Source organism: Dendroctonus ponderosae, unplaced genomic scaffold, assembly GCF_020466585.1.
Source record: "Dendroctonus ponderosae isolate FM_Combo_2020 unplaced genomic scaffold, Dpon_F_20191213v2 Dpon_F_20191213_12, whole genome shotgun sequence".
In the NCBI taxonomy this organism is placed as follows: Eukaryota; Metazoa; Arthropoda; class Insecta; order Coleoptera; family Curculionidae; genus Dendroctonus; species Dendroctonus ponderosae.
In genome coordinates, this window is record NW_026017316.1 from 2885540 (window position 1) to 2899774 (window position 14235).

The following is a 14235-nucleotide window of genomic DNA, read 5'->3' on the forward strand; positions in this document are numbered from 1 at the left end:
GCCCTGGCCACGGGATTGCTGATATAAACAGCCGGCGGCCGGAGTCTTTGGGTGGTTTCCCACAGGAACTTTCATGCCCCGCCCGCATACTAGTTGCGATTCTTCAACTGTTCTACCCAAGACCCACCTAGTGGGTCCAAAGGACCCACCGCATGATATACTGAGGGCCGGCCGGAGTGTTTCGCGTGTTCCTCGGCTGGTGTTTGATGGCCCGCCCGTTAAACAGTGGCGATTTTCCGAGCGCCGGCCCGGACATCGCCGTCGTAGGCCCAGAGGAGTGGATGCTGCATATAATGAAACAATTGGAACCGCAAGTGATTTGGGGGGAGTAACGAGCATCTGGCCAGGCCGGAATTTCCGATCATATCTCGTCGGATAATGGGCAGTTAGTGTCGAACTGAACGATCGCAGTTTAACGGCCGCCAATAATCGGCGCTAAGCCCCCCCGCGCGATTGGGGCATGGGGGGCTTCGCCCCCATTAAACGGAATATGGGGCCGTTATTCTGATGGTTTTCATGTTCTCGTGATGCGATCGAGCCAGTTTGATGCACATTCGAGCCCGGATTATTCGCGCCGCGCGTTCTAATTAGTCGGGGATGGTGTTTTTTAAGCGGTTCGCGGCCGGAATAAAGACAAACGAAACTTTGGATGCTTTGCACGTGTTCTGGTCACAGTTTGATCGTTTCCAGATCTTCTGGCCCAATTAGGGCGCGCTTGAGTAGTGAGCGAAACTGTCGCTCAACCCCCATCTAGTGAGAGAAGTTGACAGTGGATCGGCTTAAAGAACGCTCCCAGATCCAGATTTCTGGATATAAAGCCGCTACCTGGCGGCACACAATAGGAAAACTGAGTGGAAATTTCCATGCGGCCGCATTTCCACATTTAGGGGATTAAAAATGTCTGGAAAGAGTTGGATGGGAGTGACGTACGTGATACTGGAGCGCAGCGAAGGTCGTAATTAAATTCGTCGGCAACGGTTTCAGTTTGGGGAAGCACTTTTGAGTGATTCGCAATTGGTACGCTTGAGTCGCCTGGATGGTCTCTCTGCAGCCAATCAGAGCAACGGATGCATATCTGCAGCCAATCAGAGGATCTGCCCTGTCAGAGACGAAATAAACGACTGCATTTACCGACCGGTTTATCTAAAGCGATTTTTTATCGCCCGATGGCGCTGTGATCGATCGGTGCATAAAGCGCCTTCGGAATCCATTGGCGCCGCCACTGGCCGCCCCATTAAGCCGCTTAACCTAATCTGATTGGCCGAAACGTTGATCGACCAACCTGGAAAAACTCCTGCATATCGGAAAAATAATTGGATACAGCCACTCAAGTGGAGTGGACGTTTTCCGTCTTTGTCCTTGCGGGTCGCATCTCCGATGCGACGTCACGTGCGAGTCCTTCAAAGGAAAAGGTTTCAAGTCGGTCTCGGCCACTCAAGCGCTGGTTTGCATTGTCTGCAACACTGGGGCGGGATGTTTTAATAGGGTGTTTTCATTGTATCCAAAATTCCTTCAAACTGAACATTAATCTATGATAATATACAGGGTGGTTTTTTTTTAAATCTTGAAACGTGATCCATAAATGTCACTATTTTCCATTATCAAATCAATTTCATTCATCAGTGAAAATCGCCACTTTTTACCGGGCGGGCCATCAAACACCAGCCGAAGAACACGCGAAACACTCCGGCCGGCCCTCAGTATATCATGCGGGGGGTCCTTTGGGCCTACTAAGTGGGTCTTGGGTCGAACAGTTGGAGAATCGCAACTAGTATGCGGGCGGGGCATGAAAGTTCCTGTGGGAAACCACCCAAAGACTCCGGCCGCCCGCTGTTTATATCAGCAATCCCGTGGCCAGGGCCTACTATGTCGAAATAYGGTCAGCCAGTGGCGCAATTGYAACCCTTAGGCCTGCCGGCCATGACCAATGTGCTGTTGCGGAACAGCGGCCGGAATCTTTTGGCTTCCCTTTAATAGAACCGGTTTTTTTGCGCTTGATTCAAGCGATTTGCGAGAAATTCGAGACTTGCTGGGTATTTGCGCGGTGAAATTTCACACCCCGCCGGCCAACTACTGGCAATTTTTCAACCGCTCGTCTCAAAATCAACATAGCAGGCCTAGACGACTGGATGCCTGATATGGCAAACTGGCGGCCGGAGTCTTTCGGCTGTGTCCCAATGGACCTTTCACACCCCGCCCGCTTGCCAGTTGCGCTTTTTCAGCTGCTCGACCGAAAATCAGCATGGCAGGTCCAGAGGACTGGATTGTCTATATAATGAATCAGCGGCCAGAGCCTTTTGGCTTGTCCCCGTCAGAACTTTTAGGCCCCGCCCCTTTCGCACTTGCAATTTTCCATCCGCTGGACTAAAATTCAACATAGCAGTCCTAGAGGACTGATTGCTGGATATAACATTGCCAAAAGGCCGCTCTGCTAATGCATGTAGTTCCACTGTTGGCAAGACGTTTATTAACGGGGGGCAAATTTACGTTTCGGGGCCGCTCATTTAAGCCGCAAGATCCCCATCTGGAAGGCCGATTAGCCGCCCAGCTGGTTTAATTAACATTCGAGCTTCTTTCTGGTCTATGTGTGTGTGTGTGTGTTAACCACCCCTAATTTCCAGACCCGGATGGAACGAAATCGGGTTTTTTCTCCCGGTTGTTTTCCACTTTAACTCATTGATGTTTGGGGACTAGTCGGGAAGACACTGGGACGCCCCCCATGGGGGCGACAGTTATAATGAGACGTCATGAGCAGAACGGGAAACTTTTTAATCCAGATTTTTAATTGCGCCGCTTTGCATGCCCAGGAAATGCGTCTCCGTCATGGGAGGGGCGCATTTTTGCGGGAAAAGTTCGGGAATTTCATGTTTCATCCCGGATGCAACTTGGGCGGTTAATCGGGTTGAATAATTGGCAGTTTTAAACGGAAAACACACGTAAACAAAAGGAAATTAGCAAGTTGGCTTTTAAGAATGGCGACAAGCATTCTGGCAAGCGGCTTCTCCCGATTTAGGGGATGTTTTAATCATGAGCTTTATAAGGTCGACGCGACTCGGCTCGTTTTAATTGAATTTCGGACGAGTTTTGCCGCCCCCCAATCTCGGTCGGGGGGGGCGGCGCCCGCCCCTTTCACCCCCGTGCACGCTCAACCGTTTTCGATGCGACGTTTCACTTTCGAATATGCCATCTTCAGGCCGATTTCGCGAATCAAAATGGCGAAATGGCAAAATGCGGGCGGCATTTTTCCTCCCTGGTCAGTTTGGCCCACAAAAAGCCGCTTATTAAGAGCGCTGTTGCCGTTAATTGGGCCGCTTTGTCAATCGAATCCGAAACGGGGCCGCATTAATTGAACGCCGCCCCAAAATCAACGTGATTAAACAGTCGATTATCCACGTTTATAATCCAAGTTTCTGGAGCTTTTTTCCTGTCCTGGATTACAATAAATCTCCGGCAAAAATCGATAAAGCACTTTTTCGGAGACATCTTGCCAAAAACTGTCTAATAATGGCTCAAGTTCAAAACTTTCCCCGCCTGTAGAACGCACTTTTCTCGATAAAACGCACTCAAAAGCGAATCTGCAGCTTGACCGGTTTTCGAGAAAACCGATTGCAAAGTGGGACCAGCATAGAGAAGCGCAAAAGTTTCGGCAAATTTGACACACTTTTACCCAACACACAACACCTAAATGTCAAAAACCCTGGAAACTTGCCTTTTGTTCAGTTGCCCCCAGTAAATCAGTGTCGTGCCGGTCGGTGCGACGCAGTGCTGCGCCAACTCAACGCATCGGCGCAATCACTCACCCCGACACCCACTTGAGATGGAAGGCTATTCATAAACAATAAAACTATGAGTCATAACTCATCAGCTGATGTGTTCCAAACCGTTAACTCACAGAGACACATCAACTCAATGGCGCAACTCGACACAGCGTGTGTGTTACCCATGGCTGCTCACACTTGGGTGTCAAAGTTGACCAGCACGACCCTGATTTTTTGGGGGAAAACTGATCGTAAGGGCAGGTTGCGAGTTGTTTGGCATGCCGATCCTGAGTCATCATCAGGTCAATGGGGGGAAATGTGGGGCAGATCGTTAACCAATTAAGCGAAACGGGGGAAAGGGGGGCAATTGGGCGCGCTCCCAAGACACGAAACCGCTCGTTGTCCGGCCGAGCGGACATCGGGGCCGCCCAAATGCCATTAATTCATTAAACGTTTCGAATCCGAATGTCCCCCAATAATAATCAATAACAAGAGCTTAAATAATAAAACAAAGCTGCGAAAACAACAAAATAAACGCGAGACACTTTGTTGATATGACCTGCTACGTCACAATCGCGATAGGCAACCGACGATACGGACTCGGCGTTTTTGGCGGAAAATTTGAATTTAAATGCGCTTTAAAATAGTTACGAAGACTTTTTTTTGCAAAAAAACTTTACTTTCTACATATCAACATTAAAAAAAATGAAAACAGTGGATCGGCGCCTGGTTTTCGTCAAAAATGGGGGCGCCACGCGCGATAACCGTCACTAATTGGACGATCACTCCGAAAATAGACCATAAAGTGCCCACGTTTCCCGTCCTTATCCCGAGCCATTAGTTAATGCGATTTATGCAGGAAGATGGCGCTAAAGTGCGGTACTCACCGGTCCGAACTGCTCGAAGTAGCTCTTGACGTCCTCGAGAGTAGTGGGGGCCGACAGGCCCCCCACAAAGATCTTTTTCGTTCGAGTCACCATCTGCAAACAAGAAAAACTCCATTTAACCAAACAAAGACGGCTTAAAGAAGCTGAGGAAGTTGGGGGGGAGCGCTTCGCGCCCGACTGGGCGCAACTTGGAAGTTCAATCGCGAAAAGCCCCCTACATTTCTAATTGCTTTCGAATGTAGCGCGCTTAAAAGCTTCTCCAGCTGGCAGGGGGCGCCAGTGGGCGCCCTCCCAATCCCGCCTGCCTGGATGCACTTTTCTGATCAAAAATGATTCAATCCCGATTTTAATAAACCAGTTAATCAGGGGGCGCGCCAGCGAAGCGAAAAAGCGCCCGATATTATCTTAAGGGTTGCAAATCGTCGTCGTATTTACTTGGGGCCCATTAAACGCATTCAAAATACACCAAGAAACAGTCAGAAGACACTGCAAGACACTTGGAATGGACAAAATCGGTTGCAAAACACTCAAGCAACACTCAATCGACTGGAACATCCGACAAAGCAAGTGAACGCCATTCAAAATACGCCCAGAAACAAAGAAAAGTAGCCAACAGACACTTGGAATGGATTAAAGTGGCTGCAAAACACTCAAAAGACACTCGGAGGAGCTGAACATCCGACAATCAGCGTCGGGGAGCATTCAACGCATTCAAAATACACCAAAAAACAGTCAGAAGACACTACAAGGCACTTGGAATGGACAAAATCGGTTGCAAAACACTCAAGCAACACTCAATCGACTGGAACATCCGACAAAGCAAGAGAACGCCATTCAAAATACGCCCAGAAACAAAGAAAAGTAGCCAACAGACACTCGGAATGGATTAAAGTGGTTGCAAAACACTCAAAAGACACTCAGCCGCTTTGAACATTCGACAAAGCAAGTGTGCGCCTTTCAAAGCAATCAAATGATCAAGAAACAGCTGGAATGGACAAGAGTGACTGGAAAACATTTCGAAATTGAATCAACTCACCGAGGAAACCTTCTGAACATGTTCGAAAGAGACTCGAACATCCGACACAGTGCGTCAGAACAGTGGCTGAGTCACATTGAAAGRACCCCAAAGGTTTGGMGGCACTCAAAGACAGATTGATTGAAAGTCGTGTCCGACATGATCCGACAAGTTGAGTCAAACATCCGACAACTTGGCACACCTGGAATGGGCATAAAGGGCGACTTTTTTGCGAAAATCCGGCTTTACTGAAGACTTGAGTGAATTTAATTAGCGACGCCACTGGCCGTTGGCCCCCCAGGGCCTCTGAAGGGGGGATACCGATACCTGGACGCATCCCTATCATGTTCACACTTGATTGCAGTCAAAGCGATCGTTTTCGCGCCCCCAATTGGCCGCCCTTTGTCTCCCCTCTGCCTAGTTTGTTTGTGGGAGCTAGAAAACCAGTGGCGGAGCTCTGAAGAACTCTGCGTTTGTCGGATTAACCCATAATACATCCAAAGACTCCCAACTAACTCTTCCTAAGGGGTGGCCTTCGGACGCACCCCTTCAAAGGCTCATATTTTTTTTGGGGGATTTGAATAAATGGCCGGCCGAAGGCAGTGGCGCGCCACTTCGCTCCCCTTGCTGCTAGTTGTTTTTAAGGCTTTCGTCTTCAATAAACAGCCAATGAAAGGGCTTTGACGGCCCTTTAAAGCCCCCCATTAAATCTGCCGGGGTTTTTTCATCGTTTTGCGTTTTTACGGGCCAAGAGCAGTAAAACGACAACACGAAGGCGAAGGGCTGGAAACCGGCTTTTGCTTCGCCAGTGTTGCCAAATGTTGCGCTTTGACGCCCGTTTCGGGCCCCCCTTTCAACCCCCAAAATAATCAGTTATTAGCGCTAATCGAACGCGCCATTGTCGAATATCAATTATCCGCGGCCCCGATTACTAATAAACAATCGATTCAATGCAATTAATAATGGGCAATAATTAATTGGATGGATCATGCTGCGATGCTTGAGGGCTGCCGGAAAATTGCCCTTTTCTGGACCCGACCGTGTCGGATTGTGCCCTCGATCGATGCACGTTTTTCTAACTGAAAACCTTCCAAACTGTCCGATTTTCCGTTTCTTCTCATGAGTGTCAGTGGCGTGCAGCCAAAAACCCCAAGCGCACCGTGAGTGTCAAAGCGGCGCTTTCCGGGGTGCGCCATTTGCGTAAATCACATTCGCCCGTCCCTCGAACATTTTTATTTCATTGCGAGTGTGTTTCTTTTCATCGCGCGCTCATTCAATAATAAATGGAGGGAGCGTCTTCGGCTCGGCTCCATCCAGCCCTGGCTAATGCCCATTATGTCCGTTATTGCAGTCGAATTCAGTTGCCAGGAAAAAAACGCCAATCTGACAACGAGGCGCGATTCGCCCCGCACCTGGAAAGGGCTGGTTTTTCCATTTTTAATGGGCCCCAAGTAAATACGACGAAGATTAGCGACCCTTAAGATAATATCGGGCGCTTTTTCGCTTCGCTGGCGCGCCCCTTGATTGGCTGGCTTATTGAAATCGGGATTGGATAATTTTTGGCCAGAAAAGTGCATCCGGGCAGGCGGGTTTGGTCCAAGTCTTCACTAAAGCCGGATTTTCGCAAAAAAGTCGCCCCTTTTGCCCATTCCAGCTGTGCCAACTTGTCGGATGTTTGACTCAACTTGTCGGATCATGTCGSACACGACTTTCAATCAATCTGWCTTTGAGTGAGTGCCTCYAAACCTTTGGGGTCCTTTCAAKGTGACTCAGCCACTGTTCTGACGCACTGTGTCGGATGCTCGAGTCTCTTTCGAACATGTTCAGAAGGTTCCCTCGSTGAGTTGATTCAATTTCGAAATGTTTTCCAGTCACTCTTGTCCATTCCAGCTGTTTCTTRATCATTTGATTGCTTTGAAAGGCGCTCACTTGCTGTGTCGGATGTTCAAAGCGGCTSAGTGTCTTTTGAGTGTTTTGCAACCACTTTCATCCATTCCGAGTGTCTCTTCGGGTCTTCTCATTGTTTCTTGTATTTCCAATGCTTTGAATGGTCCCCGACTCAGTTTGTCGGATGTTCAGCGCCACCGAGTGTCGTTTGAGTGCTTTGCAGGCACTTTAATCCATTCCGAGTGTCTGTTGGCGACTTTTCTTTGTTTCTGGGCGTATTTTGAATGGCGTTCACTTGCTTTGTCGAATGTTCGAAGTGATTGAGTGTGTTTTTCAGTGTTTTGCAGACACTTTAATCCATTCCGAGTGTCTGTTGGCGACTTCTCCTTGTTTTTTTGGCGTATTTTCAATGACGTTCACTTGCTTTGTCGGATGTTCCCGTAGATTGAGTGTTTTGCACCTTCTTTTGTCCTTTCCAAGTGTCTTGTAGTATCTTCTGACTGTTTTTTGGTGTATTTTGAATGCGTTGAATGCTCCCCGACGCAGATTGTCGGATGTTCAGCGCCACCGAGTATCTTTTGAGTGTTTTGCAGCCACTTTAATCCATTCCGAGTGTCTGTTGGCGACTTCTCTTGGTTTCTTGGCGTATTTTGAATGGCTTTGTCGGATGTTCAATGCAGCTGAGTGGCTTTTTGAGCATGAATGGCACTGTATTACTTTGTCGGATGTCCAAAGCGACTTGCAATCAATGCAATTGTCGCTGGCTGCATTTTGAACGTCGGACTGACTCACACTTGGTGTGTCGGATGTTCACAGTGACACTGGATTCTTGCGTGTTTCCTTCGCGGCCAATAAAGGGCAGAAATGCGTCGCTCGAGGGGATCGAAAGTCCGCATTCTATTTATAGGCGGCGAACACAAATATATCACTTTCACAATATTAATGTGGATACAAGTAGATGATCCCGATACGGAATTGGGCCGGTCGGAAGCCGAAATCGTCGACGGCATGAAGGAAAAGGGCCGAAGGAGACGCGCCATAATCACGCAAAGTTCCCGTTAAACTTCCGACGCGCGATCCAGGTCCGTAAACAAAATTAAAAGCTGGTAGGGTGGGGGGCGGGTCGCCCACCTTCGGTTAATTCGTTAAAAATGCGTTCGAATATTTAGGTTACGGTATCGCGGCGGGCCCTTTCATGCCGCCCCCAAATTGCCTCTAAATAAGTAATTAGCAGCTTTTTGTGGCGGGGATTCCATGTATCTTGGCGGGTGGGGGTTGACTGATACCTGATACCTCGCCCCCACCACCCCCCACCCTCAGTGCATCATGTGTTAATTTAATTAATCGCCAAACTCGTTAGCGGGCAAATATCGGCAAAGTAGGGGAAGAGAGGCCGAAACGGGACGTTGCCGCTCAGCCAACCTGCCTGAACACTATGCGATTTGTCTTGGGGGAAAACTATTCTTTGCCCCCTCCCCCCACAACCATACAATCGCATGATTAATTGTTCCGAAGAGCCCGATCCGCTCGGTTTCGGTTGCCGCTGTCCGGTTTTGCCCGCGCTTCCTCGCAAACTGGGGGGCCAACGATGATGGCAATCAGCGCAATTAAAGGCGCGGCGCCACTGAAAGACCAGGAAATACAGGGGAAAGTTGACCGAAAATTGGTGCGAGTCAACCGGCTTCCTGGCGCGCCACTGGCCTGCGCTGACCCACTTTGCTAAGCGATAAATCCCCAACACCGGGCCGTTTTCCACGGAAATTTCGGCTGTTTGCAGAGCGACAGCGATCAGTGCTGAGGCTCGGCCATCGATTGATTGCTCAGAAGCTGAGCGAGTTGCAATTGCTGCCTGAGATTGGCGGGGCTTCTGAAGCCCCGCCAACCGGGGCAACCAACAATCTGCATCGGGGAGCACTCCAAGCACTCAAAATACACCAAAAAAAACAGTCAGAAGACACTACAAGACACTTACAACGGGCAAAATCGGTTGTAAAACACTCAAGGGACACTCAATCGACTTGAACATCCGACAAAGCAAGTGAACGCCGTTCAAAATACGCCCAGAAACAAAGAAAAGTCGCCAATCGACACTCGGAATGGATTAAAGTGGCTGCAAAACACTCAAAAGACACTCGGAGGCGCTGAACATCCGACCATCTGCGTCGGGGAGCATTCAACGCATTCAAAATACACCAAAAAACAGTCAGAAGACACTACAATACACTTGGAATGGACAAAATAGGTTGAAAAACACTCAAGCGACACTCAATCGACTTGAACATCTGACAAAGCAAGTGAACGCCATTCAAAATACGCCCAGACACAAAGAAAAGTCGCTTACCGACACTCGGAATGGATTAAAGTGGCTGCAAAACACTCAAAAGACACTCGGAGGCGCTGAACATCCGACAATCTGCGTCGGGGAGCATTCAACGCATTCGAAATAACCAAAAAAACAGTCAGAAGACACTGCAAGTCACTTGGAATGGACAAAATAGGTTGAAAAACACTCAAGCGACACTCAATCGACTTGAACATGCGACAAAGCAAATGAACGCCATTCAAGGCTGAGGCTGAGGTTGGCGGGGCTTCTGAAGCCCCGCCAACCTCAGGGCGAGCAAAACCCACTCTTGAAAAGTCGCCGGTCACGAAAAATCTGCACGAAATAGAAACTTGAGAACAGCGGGTTTCGGAATCATCGCCACCATCCTCAGGGTTTCAGGGGGCAAGCCGAGCCAACCACTGAACATTCGTTCCATCGGCAAACTGGGGCGAAAACTGTACTGAATAGAGCGCACTTTTCAGTGTTATAAGTTATAAAGCGCCCAGTTTTGACCTCAATCGGCACCATCCTCAGGGGCAAATTGGACCAACCACTGAAACTTCCCTCTAGGGAAAAAACATTGCAAAAAACCTGATCAAGACAGCAACTCGCTTGGCACTGCACTGGATTGGAGCACGTTCTGAGCTCCAACTGGCCCAGTTTCCGAAACCACCAGGCCATCCTCAGGGTTTTCTGGCGAATGCCGACGGGCACCGGATAGAGCGCACTTTTTGCCAGGAACCGGCCAGTTTCGAACACCCGCGCCTTCCTCAGGGGGTTTTTTGGCGAAAGAGCAAGTTCCTGCAGCGAAACTTCACTAGAAATCCCCGTTTTCGGGGGGGAAATGCGGATCAGGGAAGAAGATTTGGAGCGGAGGATTGAAGAAATCCAGCTCCAAACAGAGGATTAGGCCAGCAACGCGTTCCGTCGCTTAGCGATCGAGAGTGTGGTGGGGAAAAGCGACGGATGATTGGCGGCGAGACATTGAGACACTTACGTTTCCTTCCGCCAGTTTCGTCGCCGTTTTGATGACGATTGCCAGGACTGCTGCGAATTCTCCCAGAGTAGCTGAGCAAGAGCTGAGGATGACCGAGCACCACGTGACGCGAAACGATCGGACAACAACGTAACACTGAAGAGAGGGCGAGTGGCAACGTTGCGCGTCGGTCGGTGGCGGTTGCGAGACTGTGAGGAGGACGCGCGCCGTCCACTGCCGTCCTGCGCGCGTCGCCATGGCGACGCCGACGGCGCTGACGATGGCGCCGCGACGCTTCCCTTCCTTCCAGCAGGCGCCCGCGGCCGAAACGCGCGCTACGCACTTTCCTGCCTCCGACTTATGCAACTTTTCTTCAATTCCCCAATTAGCAGGAAATCCTGCAGCGCCAACCGCGCAAAAAATCGCTCGTCTAAGCCGTTTCCCTAGCAACTCAGTTGGTAACCATGGCAATGCAACTCCACACATGTCAATGTCGGGGCCCATCCGACCAACTGTGACAAGTTTTGGCATTTTTGCGATGTCAAAAAAAAACAGTGTGCGTGAAAGAATGAGACAGACAGAGAGAGAGAGAGCGAGTGATGAGAAGAAGCAGAAAAAAAATGACAAAAAAATTGGAAATAAAAGAGTTTATTTAAACACAATAAAAAAACAACAAAAATTCCAAAACTTACAAATGCATTAGACAATGACACACAATGCGCGGCACAGTTGATCTGAGGTGGCCATGTGCGTGAGGAGGTGCATGGAGGGGGGAATTAGGGCGAGTTAGAGAAAAGGTGTCCCCCCCCACCCTAATCACAATTGCATTAGACAATGACAAGTAATGCGCGCCACACCGGGAAGGGGGGGAGGTGAAAGAGTGACTTAGTAAGAGGAAAGGTGCCCCGGAGGGGAGGGGGAGGCCGCCAAGTGGGGGGGTTTCACCCACACCACAGGAATCACCGGCACCCAATAGGTGGGGCGGGGTGGGTCCGAAGGGGGGGCAGCCGCCTCCGCCGCCGCCTCGTCGCCGCTTACCTGAAACAAAACAAACCAGAGTTCAGCGGGACGATCGTCGCGTTTGGCTGCGTTTCGACCAACCACTACAACTGCAGCGGCCATCATCAGATGCCGCCAATGGGCGACTGAGTGGATCGTCTTGGGTTTTGGCGCAGTGCCTGTGTTGTAACTCGTTGACCGATGAGTTATGGCTCATTAGCGCACAGAGCGGCAACACAGTGCCACCAGCCAGTAGCCAAAGCGAATTTTTGCGAGTAAAACTCGAGCGCAGATGTTTTTTGACATCTTTACAGTGTTTTTTGTCCCCGACACTGATTCACGAGAAGTTGATAGTTGCAATTAATTACAAAAAAATCATTTCTGCCAAAATGAGCGAGATGGCTTGATGCCGAATCATGCATTGCAAAGTTTTGCTTTTGAGCCATCATCAGGCAGGTGGCAACTGAAATTCAAAAGAGTAAATTGCGTAGGAATTTTCAACAGCGCCAACTCAACGCATCGGCGCAATAACTCAGTTCCGTTGCTCTGGGAAACAGTTTTGTTGTGCCGAACCGTTCGGGCTGGGTAACTCAGTGAGTGTGTTATAACTCATTAGCAGATGAGTTACAACTCTCTCACGCAACGTAACACGCAGGCCTACTCTGATTGATCTGATTTTCCCAAAAAAGTCAGTGACGTGCCTGAAGGGCCGCATTGGCGAGCGTTTAATGTCGAAGTTGGGGCGAGTCGTTTAGGCACGACACTGAGTTAGAGTCAATGACACTCTGATCGGCCAGATTTTTCAAAAAAAGACAGTGTCGTGCCCAAGGCGCTCGACACAGCAACGACATTGGCCACTTTTGCTTGATTCCGGCGCAATCGCATCAGCGAACTGAATCGGCGCCGCTGTTTTCCTAAGTTTTGGGTATTTTTTCGGGGCAATTTCACCATTTTGCCCTAAATCGCATGCACCTGTCATGCGCCCAACTCGCCCTTGAAGGTGTCAGCGCGAGACTTTGGCGCATCTGAGACACCGCCGCCACTGATCCAGCCATTGAACTAATCAAACCCAACTTGATCGACTTTCGCCTCAATTTTGAGGCCGATTTTGCGCCGTCCTGCTCAATAATTCACAACCTCAACGTGCAAGAATCGATGCAAGTGCACTTGAACCCGCTAATCTAACCTCAAAAAACCGAAACGGAACAATAAATCGACAGATTGAAACATTTTGGCCGAGAGTTGAGGGCCGCAAGCGATCGGCGGAAGTTTTCCTCCTCTTCCTCCTCAAAGGGGGCGGCAGAGAGGGGGGGGGTGGCGCAAGTAATTCCGCTTGTCGGGAGTTTTCGTTGCGTACAAGCAAACAAAAACAAGACAAAGTGTCTCTAAAAGTTCCCCTTAATGGGCAACATAATATAGAAAGTTGAGTCGATAATCCGGCTTTAAGAAGTTCGCAACTTTACGTATTAAACTCGAACTCGGCCGGGGAGTTTTGGGGGGATCGCGTGTGTGTGTGTGTGTGTTTCGGCCGCCCAAAAGCCCCCCATAAACAATCAATACGCCCCCTCCCAGCCCTGATGATGGACGTTCCATATCGGCACCTTCTGCCGGCTGATTAATGGAGAGCAGTGCGCCACTGGCCTGGGAAGAACACCAACAAACTGCGCCCTGACCCTGTTTCTCTTCGACCTCCGGCTATCAAAGGGTTATTTGCCTCAATCTGCTGGAAATCTTGAGCTGGTGAGCAAAAGTGCGTTGAGGCTTTGAGTCACTGATTGATCGGAAGTTTGGCAACAAGGAGTCGGGGGGGCAAAAGTGGCATTTCCATTAACCAGCTGCTAATTAAGCCGCAAAGATCGTCATCGTGTGCGCGACATTCAGCAGGAATGGAGGGTCGGTTGCTTATTAGCGAAATAGCGCGGATCCGTGCATGGGGGTGCATTTTTAAGCGCCTTTAGAACAAAAGGCTCTTGCACGACGTCCTTCACTCTCAGCGCCTTTTGTGCCCTGCGATCCTGCTGAGCCCCAGCTTTTTCATTTGTTTCGGCCGGTGTTGTGCAGGAAAAAGGGGGGACTTTTCGATTTTTAAATTAATCCCAGCCGGAGAAGCAGCGGCGCCCCGCTAGGCGGGCGAAAGGGTGGCTCTTAAGCAAGCACGCCACTGACCCGCGCTCTCGAGCCCTTAACCTTAATAACTGGCATTTTGCTTTCAGCCCGGCCAAACCGCTTCAGATCTGATATACTGCGGGGGATTTAGGCAAATTTATGCGGCATTTAGGTGCGTTATGAGCCGCGCTCTGCCTGTAATGACGTTTTTGTTGCCGCTCTGGAACGTTGGAGCGCGTCTCTGCCAGCGCCGCAATCATCAACGCCACTGGCTCCAGTTTTTT

The 14235-nt window shown here is 49.7% G+C and overlaps 1 protein-coding gene across 1 annotated transcript in view; it reads right to left on the reverse strand.

Moving 5' to 3' along the window:
• Positions 1 to 14235, reverse strand: part of LOC109541900 (RNA-binding protein Musashi homolog Rbp6) — a gene marked incomplete in the record, with an annotated part of 99721 nt that overhangs the window by 29393 nt on the left and 56093 nt on the right. The window contains 1 exon segment of the mRNA XM_048663086.1: positions 4646 to 4738. Coding sequence (XP_048519043.1) covers positions 4646 to 4738 — 93 coding nt within the window.